This window comes from Coenobita brevimanus, chromosome 110 (genome assembly GCF_032717465.1).
Source record: "Coenobita brevimanus isolate Jiangsu-jjx chromosome 110, ASM3271746v2, whole genome shotgun sequence".
Classification (NCBI taxonomy): Eukaryota; Metazoa; Arthropoda; class Malacostraca; order Decapoda; family Coenobitidae; genus Coenobita; species Coenobita brevimanus.
The window spans coordinates 9,484,324-9,500,913 of NC_137063.1; the positions used below are offsets into that span (position 1 = coordinate 9,484,324).

At 42.1% G+C, this 16,590-nt stretch overlaps 1 protein-coding gene across 1 annotated transcript in view; it reads left to right on the top strand.

Annotated features, from left to right (window-relative positions):
- The window catches only part of sli (slit guidance ligand), a 545,686-nt gene that overhangs the window by 370,671 nt on the left and 158,425 nt on the right, over nt 1–16,590 (top strand). Inside the window, 1 exon segment of the mRNA XM_080286150.1 lies at nt 3,774–3,828. Coding sequence (XP_080142276.1) covers nt 3,774–3,828 — 55 coding nt within the window.

Below are 16,590 nucleotides of genomic sequence, written 5' to 3' on the forward strand. Positions count from 1 at the left end.
CAACCCAACCATCAAAGAGAAAAATTCACTTAGTTCACCATCCACACGCACTGCAGCCTTGGCACCATCATACATACTCTTCACAGCATTCAACAACTTCCCCTCTACTCTGTATATTCTTAATACTTTCCACAATCCTCGTCTATCCACCTTGTCATATGCTTTCTCCAAATCCGTGAAAGCTGCATACAACTTCTTTCCCTTCTCTAGAAACTTTTTCACTAAAGATCTAAGAATGAATATATGATCTACACAACCTCTTCCCTTCCTAAAGCTTCCCTGTTGTTCTCCAACTAATTCCTCTGTTCTTTCTCTAACTCAGTCAATAAGTATCCTGCCATACACTTTTCCTATTATACTAAGAAGACAAATGCCCCTATGATTACCACACACTTCTTTTTCCCCTCCTCTTTTGTACAAGGGAATAATTATACCCGACTTCCAATCCTCCGGGACCCCCCCCCCCAGGCCAACCTACACATCCTCCACATCCACTCCACCACAATCTCTCCCCCATGCTTCAGCATTTCACCACACACTCCATCAACTCCCGGGGCCCTCCCCAACCCAACCCCCCCCACTACTTCCACAACTTCTATCCTACTGATTTCTTCCTGTCTTCTCCCAGCCATTCCCCAGCCACTTATACTCGCATTACTTCCATCCTGTATGTTCAACAATTCCTTAAAGTGTTCTCTCCATCTGCTCACTTTTTCTCCCTTCACCACTAGTAATCGTTTTCGTTCGTTTTTAAAGGCTCCAACATGCTTGCATGTGTCGGCCTTGGTCACCTAATGGCGGCTCTCCATGCTGCACGATCCATTGCAGCCTCCCTGTTCAGTCCCTTAACCCTAAGGTCACACTTAATGACCTCGTCCCATGTCTTTCTCGGTCTACCCCTCATAACCCCACCCCCAATATTAACACTTCTCACCTTCCTCACCCAACTATCATCCCCCATCCTCTCCACATGTCCAAACCACCTCAATCTACCTCTCCTCATCACAACACCAATACACTCCAGTCCCATCCTACCTCTCAACTCTTCCATTGTAAACCCAGCCCCTCCAGGCCTTGGACGCAGGGACGCACTGCACATCCACCTAATCATTGTCATTTCTGTACGTCTGAGCCGGCGAATGTCTTCCTCCTTCACTGCCCAGGTCTCACTGCCATACAGCATTACACTCCTAACACACGCTGCATACAAAGACCCCTTAGCACGTAGGGAGAGCCCCCTCAATGTCAGGAGAGGCAAGAGCTCCCTGAACTTCTTCCAACCACTTCTCACCCTAGCCACAGAGCTAGCTCCAGCCCCACCTCCAGCACACAACATGTCTCCTAAATAACAAAACTCTTCCACACACTCAAGAGATTCACCAGCAAGTTCAATTCTTTCACGTCTGACGATCTCCACCTGCTCACCCCGGCACGCCGTACACATAAAATCAGCATTATCTCGCAGTCTACCTCTGATACCACTACATCTCTTATGCACCCATTTATCACACACACCGCACAAGATGGAATTACTTCCCACGCCCTTGTGGCAAACTGCACATGGCCACTCTCCCTCGTCTTTGACAGTACCGCCACCAACCCTAGATATCATCACTTTTGTTTTATCTGCATTTACCCTTAAACCCTTTTGCCCCATACCATCTCTCCACTTCCTAAACCTTTCCTCCGCCTCCCTTTCATTCTCTGCAATCAACACCAAATCATCAGCATACAACAACTCCCACGGGAGTCCGTTTCTAAAGTCACGTGAAAGGGCTTCAAGTACCATGATAAACAACATGGGACTCAAGACTGACCCCTGATGCACACCAACATTCACGGAAAACTCATCACTCAAATCTCCATTCACTCTCACCTGGGTGTGAGCACCCACGTACATGGCCATAACCACCCTAACCAGCCACTCCTCCAAGCCAAGCTTTCTCATTGCCCACTTCACCACCTCTCTAGGGACTCTGTCAAAGGCCTTTTCCAAATCAACAAAAACAAAATAAAGATCCCTTCTCCTACCAATATATTTTTCCTGAAGCTGTCGAACAATGAATATGGCATCAGTGGTCCCCCTACCTGGCATAAACCCAAACTGCATCTCATCAATATTCACTCTTTCTCTAATCATACCTTCTAAAACTCTCTCCATTACCTTCATTATCTGATCTAAAAGCTTTATACCTCTATAATTCCCTCTTTCCAGGGCATCACCCTTCCCTTTATACACATTTACAATTACACTCTTCAGCCAATCATCTGGGACAACACACTCATAAATAATCCTATTTATCAGGTCAGTGACTAAACTCACCCCTATATCGCCTGAGGCCTTCAACATTTCGGCAGTCAACCCAGACACACCTGCTGCCGTCCCCACCCTCATCCTGCCTATTGCCTCACTCACAGTAGCAGTATCAATCAAAGGCCAAGGGCCAGACACTGGATCTGCTGGCTCCAAACCTTCCCTGTCCCAGTCAAACTCCTCATTCAACAACCGGTTATAATGCTCTCTCCATGCACTCCCCTGCTAACCTCACTTCCACCCTGTCTTACTCTCTTCACCTCTTTCCAGAACATTTTCTTACAGTCCCTCCACTTTACACTCAAGTTCCTTCCAAATTCCTCATCCACTCTCTCCTTGCTCTCTCTTACTAATCTTTTCACATCTCCTACTTTCTACATATAACTCTCTCTTCCGCCTCTCAACTTCTTCCACGCCCCTATTTCTCACCTATTCTTTGTATGCTTTCTTCTTTTGTGCCACAGCCTGTCTCACTTCTTCAGTCCACCACGCTGTTCCTTTCACCCCCCTCCGTCTTCTCTTCTTCCCACACACCACATCACATGCTGCACGTATTTCTTCTGTAAATATCCTGCACACACCTTCCACGTCCCCCATCTGCTCCAATTCATATTTGCCCAATCGTTCCTCCACTTCTCTCTTATACTCTGCCTTTTTCACATCCTCTTGTGACCTTTCCACTCTCCTTGCAACTACTCCTTCCTCTCACCTTTCCCTTCTTCTATTTCTTCATCTTACTTGGATCTTGATTCTGGCCACCACCAAGTAGTGGTCAGAAAATCCACTCCCCCAACCTCAATAAGCTCTTGCATCCATTACACATCTTCACATCCTTTCATCCACACACACATAATCAATCATTGCTTTCCTTTCATTCAGCTCACCACCCACCTTTCTCATCCCTCGCCATGTATACGTGTGGATCATTTTATGCCTGAAGAGGGTATTGGCTATCACCAACCCTCTCCCAGCACAAATGTCCACTAATGGACTGCCATTCTCATCTATCTCAGCAGGCACACCCCACTCACCAACTATTCCATCCACCTTCACATTCCCTACCTTACCATTCATATCACCGATCAAAAACACTCTTTCATTCCTTCCAAACTTTTCCATGCACACTTCCACATTTGTCCAGGACTCTTCTCTCACTCTGCTAGGAGTAATAATTTCAGATATGTACCAGTATTGCCTGGGTTGACATCTGTTATGCTTGTAACACCTGTATATCAGCAACATTTGACAGTGGAATAGCCATATTTATATCACTAATATTAGCATCAGTGAAAAATCATGAGTATACTGTTGTACTGTATATGTCAGTCTAGTGCAGTTCAGTAGTCTGAGACATTTATGTTGTGTGAGACATTTATGTGAACTGTAGTCCCAGTATATCCAGTATATGTGGCAGGTAATCATGTAGTTCCAGTATTTATTCAGATTTCCATTATTACAGGTAACCCCTGCAGGAACTTTGGCACCTGCAAGATCCTTGAGGCTGGTCGCTTCAGGTGAGGTTGAGTGGTAAGGCAGACCATTTAGAGGATAGCTAGATAGATGTGCTTAGTCCAAATGTGGTGTTGCTTCATTATAAGGGTTGTTGGATAAAGTATTCCCCCCTTTCCTCTTATCTGACTGGGCATAGGGTAGATAGTCTGTTCTCTGAGACCCAGCATTCCTTCATGACACAAGACATGGTGTCCCACACTTATACATGTCGTAAGTTTGGCACTATACTTGTTTTTTTTCCAGCTGATAATCCACTTTCATGAATGTGGCACCTGCGCACTCCTGCCGCGTGATTGGTTGGTTTCAATTTCATACCTGAAGTGGCATATTTACAAAAAACAATTGCACCTTATATCCGAATTCTCATATACAGGTATGCTATTCTACATTGTCATTGTACTATACAAACAGACATGAAATGAGTATGTATCTGTGCTTCACCCAAACGGACAGCGAAGTTGAGGAAGTTGAATTTGAATCGAAATAATTATTGTTGTAAAAGGTACTGAGTTGTTTCATCTCTTATAAATAAATAAATATATATACTTACAGATAATATGGGCGAAGGTATCGAAGCAGTGGAGTAGGTGTGCTCCATAATAAAGTCCAACATCTTGCGAGACAACCTGTTTTTCCTACCTGGCCGTCTCTCGTTCCCCCCCCCCCTCCTCTGTAGCGACTGTTCCAATCCATTCGCCTTCCCACTTTCACCGTAAAAACTTTACCACTGACAAAACCGCTAATTTACTTAGAATGGTACTATTGTCTAATGTAACAAGTGCCTAAGTATTAAGATACCATTTATTTGCACTTACCCAGCCAAATGCTTTTATTTTTTAAAAATATAGGGAGATGCAACAACTCTGTACCTTTTACAACAATAAATATTTCAATTCAAATTCAACTTCCTCAAATTCATTGTCCATTTGGGTGAAGCACAGATACATACTCGTTTCATGTGTGTTTGTATAATAGTGACAATGCAAAACAGCATTTATGAGAGAATTGGAACATAAGGTACAATTGTTTTTTGTAAATATGCTACTTCAGGTATGAAATTGAAACCAACCAATCATGCGGCAGGAGTGCACAGGTGCCACATTCACGAGAGTGAATCATCAGCTGGAAAAAAATCTAGTATAGTAACCACAATTCATACTGAATACAAGCTTAGATTGTCTCATTTAGAACTGGTGTTATGGTATTAACCTGTTTCGTCCCAGAGCCTTTGTCGGCTTTTTGGCCCCCCAGTGCTGGGGTTTTGGGGGAATGTGTGACCCACAGTGACCCTTTTTCACTTTTTTTGTTTTTCCCCATGAATAGACATGAAAAGTGGTCAGAATAAGCCAAGTGATAGTAAAAGTGCTCACTTCGGCTGTTTTCCGCCTGAAAACAGGTGTTTTGGTCCAGCACACCCAGATTTGCATCAGATGGCCACGTTCAGATACCGCCAGCAGCTGAAGTGGATAAATAGTCCAATTTGGTGTGGAGTGAGTGGATGCATGTAGAACTTGTAGTATGAAAATGCAACCTGTTTACATAATGTGGCCACAGTCAAAACTGTGTTGATGGGAAGTTGGGATTCTGTGCTAATTTTACATATTTTCACATTATTTTTTTTTTTATATTGGTATAAGGCAACGTTGGGTCTGGTTAGTACTTGGATGGGTGACCGCCTGGGAACACCAGATGCTGTTGGCATCCCTACGTGTCAAGTGGGGTTGGTGGAGGATTAGTGCCCCTCCCTGTAAAACAATTAACTCTAAGCCATTGGCCACCCCGTCTGGGATACATGGCGTCTGGCAATGAATGAATGAATGAATGTATAAGGCACTATAAACACTTCCATAAGGCACAATAAACACTCGTTCTTCACACAGTCATATTAGTTGCAGTAAGTTACATGCTTCTTACGTTATTTTCCATACATTACTTGATTTTATGATTTACTTCTATTTGCTTACATTTACTTATATTACTTTCATTATGTACAGTATTTATGCATCACTGTCGGTTAGTTAATCACTTGGAAGTTCTCCAGCTTCGACTGGAAGTCGGGAGGAAGCACAATATCTTGGGCAGCACGGTGTGATCCAAATTTGCATCAGATGGCTATTTTCGTATACCGTCAGCGACTGACGTGGATAGATAGTCCATTTTGGTATGGAGCGGGTGGATGCATGGAGTACTTGTGGCATGGAAACGCAACCTTGTGTATGTAATTCAGCCACAGTTGACACTATGATGATGGGAAGTTGGGGTTCCATGCTAATTTTACATGTTATCACATTCACTTTTTATATATATATATATATATATATATATATATATTTTATTGGTATAAGGCATAGGAGGGGTGTCTTTCATCCCATTTTCTGTCACACGCTAAGGGCAGACTCAAATAATTTTGTGCAAATATGAGGAAAGCCGTGTCCAAATATATACAATACAGTAAAACCTCACTATAACGTACTAATTTGGGGCCCAAGCCATTCCGGAAAAAAATGAAATTCCAATAAAAGCGACATCCAGACTTGCCCCTGCTAACCTGGACTTTTTCCGATATATCAGACATTAGTCCAGATCGCACCAACTGTTTCTAAACTGTTTTCACAACCATTGCAGTAATATACTGTATTATACATCCATTCTTCCATCATATAATCCTATGTTGCCCCATGAGGAATGTAGAGGCCCGGGGCTAGGCAAGTTGGTCTGACATTTAAGGTGAGAGTGACCAGCCTCACTCATCCTGAGAGGCATTACGTGAACAATAAACCCCAACCATCCCTTGGATATAAACCTGCATAGGCTCAATCCAATGAGGGACTTTCAGGTGTCGTTTGCTGCCTAGCTGGTGAGCCCTATTTCAGTCCAGACCTAGAAAAGTGACATAACTATTGTGACTATTCTATATGTCTGGATAAACTTACAAGAGTTAGCAACACTATAGACCATTAAAGTCACTAAAATACTCGTTGATAAAAAATATCATGCCCATGAATGAATACTTTTGACTGGCTATTATGTATATGCGTACATTGAGCTTCCATCTGGCAATCCCTCACACACAGTCATTTCGTTGTGTTACTGATGAGTTCAGTGGAATTGGCTTTCATATCTACATTTGTATCGTCTTTTTGAGTAAGAATAGTGCTTTCTTGAAGCTTGTCATTGACTCAGTTTTCTGAAATTTAATATTTGCTAAATACCACCACTTGACATCTGTTTCCATACGCCATAGGCGACCATCCCCATGGCGGGATAAAACATAGCTCACTTTTTGCTAGCTCTCGGTGAAGGCGGATGTGTACACGGTTCATTTACTAGACCATTATGGTGATTAACCAAGGTTTTGAAGTCCAGTATTTGCATGATTCGTATGATGTACCTTGATTTATACAGTGAGGATACAAAAAAGACAGTTACAAGTTAGCTTAGTGGTGCTACATGAGCGTGTTACTTTCTTCACTATGAGGACGTAAATAATTTTATTCTTTATTCTGACGACTTTGTTCAGCTCAGGAGAGACTGAACTGGATGATACAGCTTCATTAACCCCTTTCAGTGTGAGTATTCTAAATGGTAAATTGTTTGGCAGTAAGAATAAAATTGTATATCATCAGACTGAAAAAGTTAGACTCTGGACATCAATTTCTCTTTCAGAGGCTCAGAGGCTTACCTGATCATTTGTTACATGTTTTATGATTTATTTTACCATCCCTTCCAAAAATTGAAGGAACATACATGATTCTAAATGGCACGGGAGACTTGGTATGACTTCTGTCTATATTACACATGCCACCGGGAAGGCAGTTTGTTCCAGTCTGAATGTGTATTTTCTTGGGAGTATGCACTTACAGGTTAACAGGTAGCTACGAATAAGAAATGTAGAAACTGTAGCAACTGCGAAATAATTGTGTAGTCACAATGGTAAGAGTTTATGAAAAAAGAAATGGATAAGAAAACACTTTTATCACAGAAAACAATATTCAGCATTTATTAGGTAACAGCATGCAGTGCTGCTCTCGGGTGTCTATCCTTTCCTTTTCCCCTTCCTCCTTTCTTTCCCTCTTCTTCTCTTGTTCTTTACTTCATTCCTTCCTTGTCCTTTTGTCTGTGGGTGACTACATTCCCTCTTCTATCTTCCCTTCATTCTTTCCTCTTCCTTCTGTCCATGGGTGACTTTACACTGAGTGACAAGCCAAATGGTTTCCTGTACACGTTAGGTAGCAACACATTAAGAACCTGACCCTTCGCCAACCACATTCTACTTATTCTCCAGCCATGTTTAGCCTTCATCTGTTTTTGTAAATACTCTCGGTGGCCTTTTCTCAAATCCGGGACTGCCCCTCTGGTGTGCATGTGCGAGTGTATTGGAGAAATGTTGAGGTAAAATTTACAAACTAATAAATTACAGGTAAGACAATGACTGTCATATGGAAAATTGGTGTTAAGAATGAATAATGATCGGGACTTCATGTATGTATGGGATCAGCCACAATATCCAACGATCAAAATAGCATTTATGCAAAGAGAATTGTGAAGTACTAACATTTAAGAAGCGAGTCTACCATCGTAACTCATGAAACTGCACAAATTAAAAAGATCATTCATATTGGTTATGAGTTTTCAAAGTAGTATTTGATTATTCTCATTGATATATGCCATTACTATATCTCACAGTTCGACAAGGGAGTAAAAATTATCCACAAATATTACATGCATAGTAAATGGGAAGGAGCTGCTAGACTGAATTCGGTAGCAGACGACGCGCTGAAAGTTCCCCATTGGGGCACATTAATTACCCACTAAACCACCAGATGCCATAACTTGGTTGTATGGTTACCACCCAGCATAGTAAGTAGTTTCCTGGTGTACAGGAAACCATTTGGCTTGTCACTCAGTGTAGAGTTACCCATAGGCAGAAGGAAGAGGAAAGAATGAAGGAAAGAAATACAGAAGAGGGAGTGTAAAATCACTGTAGACAGAAGAATGAGGAAAGAGCCAAAGAAAGAAAGACAGAAGAGGAAGGATGAAAGAGAGGAAAGGGCAGACACCCAAAGCAGCACTACATCGAGGGAGTGGATGGTGAGTGCCCCACCTACCACTAAATTCACTACAATAATCATATGGTATCTTATATGTAATATTATTGTACTGTACAATGATAAACATATCTTTTATTTATTTTATTGTGGTGAACATAGTTGAAGTGGCGAGGCAGTCCGAACTGCTTCTGGCTTTTTCGGACTTTTTGCAGTATATAAGAATTTAGTCCAGTAGCTCCTCAATTCCGATAAGAGCGAATTCCGCTCTGTTGAAGTCCGTTTACCAAGGTTTTACTGTATATGGACTCAGCGCTTTAGGGTACTATGAGTTAGTCCGTATATATACGGACTTGGCAATTTTGACACTATTGTTTTGTCCGAATATATACGGACATGGCACGGAATGGGTTAAATGGGTATTTTTTCTTCCATAATATTAGGTTTTGTGAGAGATCAGATATTTAGTGAAATTCAGAACCTCAAATTGTTCTCTGACCTAGCTTTGGATCAAACTCATGTAATTTCAGTGAGCAGTCCAAAGGTAGGCTGTCTAGTTTAAAACAGTGTTGGTAGAGAAAACATCTGAGAAGGATTGGAAGATATTTTTGGAAAAAGTATCAGCTGTGTTCTTGTGTGACTTCAGAACGGGACTGCCATGAGAGGTGTTGAATGCTGATGACTCGTTGTTGACCACAGAGAATAAGAGGTTAGTATAGGAGAGCGTAAGGAGATGAAGAGATGGAATGGGTCATGAGGGCTTGAGAGCAAACACTGAAAAAAGTAAAGTGATAATATTTAGGGCTGGTGATGGTACCGTCTAAACAGAAAGAGTGTGGCTATGTGCAGTTTGCCACAAGGGTGTAGGAAGTAACTATTTTGTGCCAGTGTTTGTGATAAGCAAATGCATAAGAGGTGTAGTGGTATAAGTGCTAGGCTGAAAATTTGAGTATACGATAGGTTAAGGAAGGCAAATAGAAAGAGAGAGACAAGTAACGATTAATCTTGCTACAAGGTCTCTTGAATGTGTGGAGGAGTTTTGTTATTTGGGGGACATGATATGCACTGGAGATGGCCAATAGTAAGGGTAAGGAGTGGTTGGAAGAAGTTTAGGGAGTTGTTGTCCCTCCTGACATTGAGAGGGTTCTCCCTCCATGCTTATGGACCCTTGTATGCAGCATGTGGTAGGAGTGTAATGCTATATGGTATGAGACTAGGCAGTAAAGGAAGAGGATATTTGCAGGGTTAGAGGTACAGAGATGAGAATCATTATAGATTATGTGCTGTATCTGTGAATGACAGGGTTAGGATTGTGAATGAAGAGTTAAGAGGATGGATGGGATTTAAATGTATTCATTTTGTGATAAGAAGGGGTGGACTAAGATGGTTTGGGCATGTGGAGAGGATCGAGGTTGACAGCTGAATGTGGAGGATGAGAGGTGTGGATGTTCAGGGTAAAGTTGCGAGAGATAGACCAAAAAAGACTTGGGACAGGTTCACAGGGTGTGACTTCATGGTTAAAGGACTGGATAGAGAGGCTGCTAGAGATCAGTTAGCATGGAGGGCCACCATAAGGTGACCAAGGCCAACATATGCAAGCATGTTAGAGCTATTATAATGGAAATGAACAACATGATGAGTGAGGACAAAAGAGAAATGGCCATGGGAGTGGAGCTGGTTATGGGAGTGAATCCAGTTATGAATAATGAGGATGAAATCTTTCATATCTGTGTATGTTTATGATATTGTGCTATATGCTTTTAGTGAATTGAATCTTTGCTGGCTGCTTCAGAGTTTTGTGAATGTCTGTTAATGGTAGTGTAAGAAAGTTAGATATGAGAAAAGTGATGGTCATGAAGAGAGAGGATATTGCAATGTATGCAATGTGCTGGTGAAAAGAGAATGACTTAAGAATTGTTGGGAGATTTTAAATACATTGGTGCTGTGACAGAATAGAGGGATAAATGTTTAAAGGAAATGGAGAGTAGAATAACGTGGGAAGCAAAAAGTGGCCTGTGCCGTAAAGGCCTTGATATGAATCATAGGAATATATGTAGGGGCTGCAAGGGGACTGAATAATAGTGTGTTGATGCCCACATAAACTGTGGGATGGCATGAATGGGAAAAGTCAGGAATACTGGAGAATGATACCTTCATGCAGTATTGACGATATAACCTGGTACCTCTGCTGCCTGGTTATACAGTACTGTACAGACATTGCTCAGGTTATTCCCCATTGCATAGAAGGAGGATGTTGGACAACAGAAGAGCAGCTTTAGCCAACATACCACCTGGTTCATGTTCAGATAAGCCCTGGTCCACAGCAGCATGGCATGTGTTTGAAAAGGTGATAGTGAGAGCAATGGAAACAGGAATTGTTAACTCCTCTAGTATGATGACATTTTGTTTAGTTTTGGAGAAACTCTTTAGAATGAAGGCATTATTGAATGTACTGTATTTGACTTACATAGCTTATATAGGAGAGGATGGGGGATGATAATTGGGTGAGGAAGGTGAGAAGTGTTAATATTGGGGGTGGGGTTATGAGGGGTAGACCGAGAAAGACATGGGACGAGGTCATTAAGTGTGACCTTAGGGTTAAGGGACTGAACAGGGAGGCTGCAGTGGATCGTGCAGCGTGGAGAGCTGCCATTAGGTGACCAAGGCCGACACATGCAAGCATGTTAGAGCCTTTAAAAACGAAAACGATCCATCCATCCATCATCCAATCCTACATTGCCCCATGAGGAGCATAGGAGCCTGGGGCTAAGCAGATTAGTCCTGATAATTGAAGATGAGAGTGACCAGCCTCACTCATCGCTAAGTGGCATTACATGAGCAATAACTCCAACCATCTCTTGGATATAAACCTTCACCGGGACAATCCGATTGGAGCACCTTAATTACCCACTAAACCACCAGGCACTATAATTTGGTTATATGGTTACCACCCAGCATAGTAAATGGTTTCCTGGTGTACATGAAACCATTTGGCTTGGCATTCAGTGTAGAGTCACCCACAGGCAGAAGGAATAGGAAAGAATGAAGGAAAGAAAGACAGAAGAGGGAGTGTAAAGTCACCCATAGGTAGAAGGACGATGAAAGAATGACAGAAGAAGATGGAAGGAAAGAAGGATGGAGGAAAGGAAAGGGCAGACACCTGAGTGAGTGGATGGTGAGTGCCCCCACCTGCCACAAGATACAAATGTTGAAACTTGTGAAGGACATGAAGCACAGTGGGTAGAAGAGAGTTGGCTTAGATTGAATGGTTATATAGAGAATGGATATGGAAAGGGGAGTGGATTTAAGGACATGGAGAGTCATGGAAAGCCAGGAAGGAACAGCTAGGTGTAGCAATTGCATGTGTGGAAACTGAAGTAAAAATGTTGAGGAAACAATAGTGTTGGTGAAGGACAGAAATAGCTGTATGGATGAAGAATGTATAGGAATGCACTTGACAAGCATTAACCCCCCACTCCCTGTTTTTTATGTAGTATTCAGTGGAATTGTTCTTACATTTGACAAGCATTAACTCCCCTCCCCCTTTTTTTGTATGTGACATTCAGTGGAATTGTTCTGTCACATAGGTGCTATGAAGAATATGAAACAAAAAAAATGTATGAATGGTTTTAATATGAGAGGCTTAGGATGATGATGTTGATAGATGTTATTTTTTTCTTTATATGACAATGTATTATTGCCAGTTTCTGTTTTAACCCTTTAACTGCCATTGGCATTAGTCGACACCCATCTAGGAAGGTGTTCTTGGCATCCATTTAGCAAACTTCATCAAAAAATGGCAAAAGGAAGAAAGCAAGTGCTCAGGGTTATTGTGAATGTATTGATGTTTTTGCAACAATTAGCATTTTTTAGTCTATTCTCATTCATTTGGGAGCACCCTTTAGGAAGAATATTCAGTCTATTTTTGACACCAAATGGTGCTGAGAGGAATAATATCTGATGCAGAGAACTGCAGAGAGGATGCATTACTTCTTGTCTTCAACTATAGTGCCTCGCAAAGCTTGATTACCTTCCTCTCACCTACTTGAATGTATTAGTGCTCAATTACACAGCTCCAAGTTCATGTGAAGTCATTACAGGTGCCAGTCTTAATCATGACTCGTTCAGCCATGAGTTAATGTTTTTCTCCATTCTCTTGTGTATTTGTTTTGGCACTCTGCCTGTTTGCTGCATGTCTTGTGTTCTTTTGGTTGGTCCTGGAGCTTTATTCACTTACAGTGGCAACCGTGCATCACATCCAAGATGCACCTCTTATTTCACACTTATAGGATTAACCTGCAAAGACGCTATTATTTCTGCCGTGATGAGTATTGTATTTTAGCTTACGGCTAGTATTTTGATATCTTTTTAGCCACCCTTTATGGACCTAACTATTTTCAGGAGTCTACACGTGGTGATGATGTGCACTGTGAGTGGGCAGCTGTGGCATCCACCCAGCAGTCACACTTCCTTATATTTCTTAGCACCTCACCATGGGAATGACTCTGGTTGAACTGGTGAGGTGCTGCCCACCACAAGGAGGTGTATGTACGAGGTCTGTTCAGAAAGTATCCAGTCTTAGGCTGTTTGAAAAAAAAATAGCTGGCCTGTTGAGTTAGGACACTAATCCCCCCCAAAGTAGGCCCCTTCTGACTTGACACACGTAGCCCAGCATTTTTTCCACTGCCTGAAACATTTTTCAAAGCCAGTTTTCAGTATCTCTTGCAGGTGCTTCGTAGCATTCATCATATCTCTTCTATCATGTCAAACTGGAAACCCTTCAGTAGAGTTTTGAGCTTGGGAAATAACCAAAAGTCACATGAAGCCATGTCAGTTGCTTAGCGAGCCTGCCGGACTGGTGGGATGTGCCTGGCCAAAATTCCTGAATCAGTTGAAAAGAATGGGCAGGGGTGTTGTCATGGTGCAGCATTCAACTTTCTACTTTCCAAAGGTCTGGTCTCTTCTGCCGAACTGCATCATGAAGACAACGGAGAACATTGAGGTAGTAATGTTTGTTGAGAGCCTGACCTTCTGGTGCATATTTGTGTTGCACAAGACCACGGTAGTAGAAAAAACTGTCATCATGTGAGTGCATTTCACCTTGCTGCAGACCTGTTGTATTTTTTTTGGCCAAGGTGACCTTGCATGCTTCCACAGGGACAACTGTGCTCTGGTTTCTGGGTCATACCCTTACACCCAAGTCTCATCTCCAGTGATAACAGTCTTCAGAAAGTCTGGATCGCGATTTGGGCACTCGAACATGTTTAGAGCAACATTCATCCGAGAGAAGAGACCATAGCAAATGCGACAAACACCTGCAAGAATACCAAAAACTGGCTTTGAAAAATGGTTCAGGCAGTGGAAAGAATGCTAGGCTGTGTGTGTCAGGTCAGAAGGGGTTTACTTTGAGGGGGATTAGTGTTCCTCCATCCTTCTTTCCTTTCATCCTCTTCTGTCAGTCTTTCCTAACATGTTAGCTATTTATTTTTTTAGAGCCTAAGGTTGGATACTCTCTTAAACCTCACTGTGTACTGTACCTGCAAGACAGTCTCCACAGAAACTGTTGTTGACCAGTGGTTGACGGGCCTGCCCAACCATACAGACGAGGGTTAAGCAACAGCATCAACCACTCACTTGATGTAGCCATCTAATTTTTCCTTATTTTTGGCTTTATTTTCCTTTGTTTTACCCTGTGAATGACTTACTTTTCATTCTAGCCCCCACACGTCATTATTTTCTGGTCACCTAGCTGTTGTTGGGCAGCTGATTGTACTTATCGCTGCGGAGAGAGGAAGTACTCACACACCATTAACGTGCCTATAATGTGGCTGAGTAGTCAGCATCAGAAATAGTGTTGTGGAAATCCATATTATTGAGGACTCAGAGCCTTTGGTATGAATGGCTTATGGTCAACATCCTCCCTCAGATTCACTACTAATGACCTTCAAGCCACTCTTAACCAAATCAAACAGATCGCAACTGTACCAAACTGTGATAAACACATGATGCCCCATGTGCAAGAGTATACCCATGCACCACCTTGTCGAAAATTGAGATAATGTTATCCCACAGTCCCTTAGAGTATGTACTTTCATGTAGACTTGGTGGATGTGATGTATGACCCAAGACATAAGGGTGGAAACCCATAGAAATAACATTGGGTTTACATCGCCACCCTTTATCAAGTGCTTTTTGCCACTATGTTGTATTTTTTATTGCAGCAACCACTGTATTCATTAACCCTTTAACCGCAGGCTTGTTTTGCATTTTCTTGCGGCTCCCGCGGGCATATTCGCGCTTCAATAGACTCTCTAAAAATATTTGCCAAAAATCAGTTATTAATCCTAGAATATTAAAATCATATATGCTTGTGGCAAATACCATCAGCTTTCCCCTGGGGTGTTTGTTGAGCCTTCGTCGAGTACCATAGGACTTGTGGAGACCTCTGAAGTTGGGTAACAAAGTCTCCACTGTACACTTCCCGACAACCCATAATATGATTACCACAGTCTGATATTATCACTAGAAACACTATTATATGATTCTCAAATAGTTTGGAATCCATACTCCAAAAAAAAACCACTGTGTAAGCAATGAAAATTATGAGTGCGCATGACCTTCCCACTTGCGCTAGTTCGCCATTGGTGTTCTGTCATTTATTATTCATAAAAACACTTACAGTTTATATTTCTGATACTGTATAACACTTATATATATATATATATATATATACAGTCTTTATCCATAAGTTTACTTCAGTAATAGTAGTTTATTGTCACTGCAGGCATTCAATTTCTTTCGGTAAAATACGTAGCATTCACTTTCTCCTCCTGTATACTAGCATTGAGAGCGAATGTCACTTTCACCTTCACTCTCATAACTCATAGTATTCATACATGCTAGAGTGAAACTTTCACTTTCATTACTCCTAGGGTATATACTTGTATTCTTATAATACTACAGTGGGGCACCAATTTTCGTGCCTAATTGGGTCCAAAAATAATGCGCGAAAGTAGAATTAGCGAAAATTGGGGCATTGTCTTTATGGCAAAAAGGCTAATTGGTTCCCGGTTATCCTAAAGTAACATCAGATTTTCATTTTCACTTGCAATACAGTACATCAAATCACTATTGTACATTGCATTGTGAGATACAAACAATAAAAACTGTACAGTACACATTATATGAGGAGAAACATACCACAGAGACCAGGTTGAGGTGTTTAATGGATGTTGGGGGTAAGTATCCGAGGCGCGTGGCGGGCTTATTTAGCCACGCCAGACGTATTGGCGCCACCTCTTGCTGCCTCGCTACCACCATGCTGTTTCCTCATACTACGCACTGTCGATTCTGGGATGTTAAATATACGGCAGATTTCACTGTTTTTTGCGCCCTTGTCCATGTGCTCAACTATTTCATTTCATTATTATACTGCCGTTTCTTCACTCCAACACGATACTCTCTTTTAGCCTTGGCCTTTCCTCCCGACTTTGAATGTCCCGGCCACTTTTTATCACCACCACTGCCTCCCGGCCCTCCCCCCACACCACCAGGCTCTCCCCCCACACTACCAGGCTCTCCCCCCACACCACCAGGCACTTTCCCCACACTACCAGGTATAGTAGAAGCCATTGAACCGTGAGAATCCAACACAATGGAGCTAGCACGCTCGTACACAATGGCGGGAATGGGTGGACAGAGTGTTGACATGACATC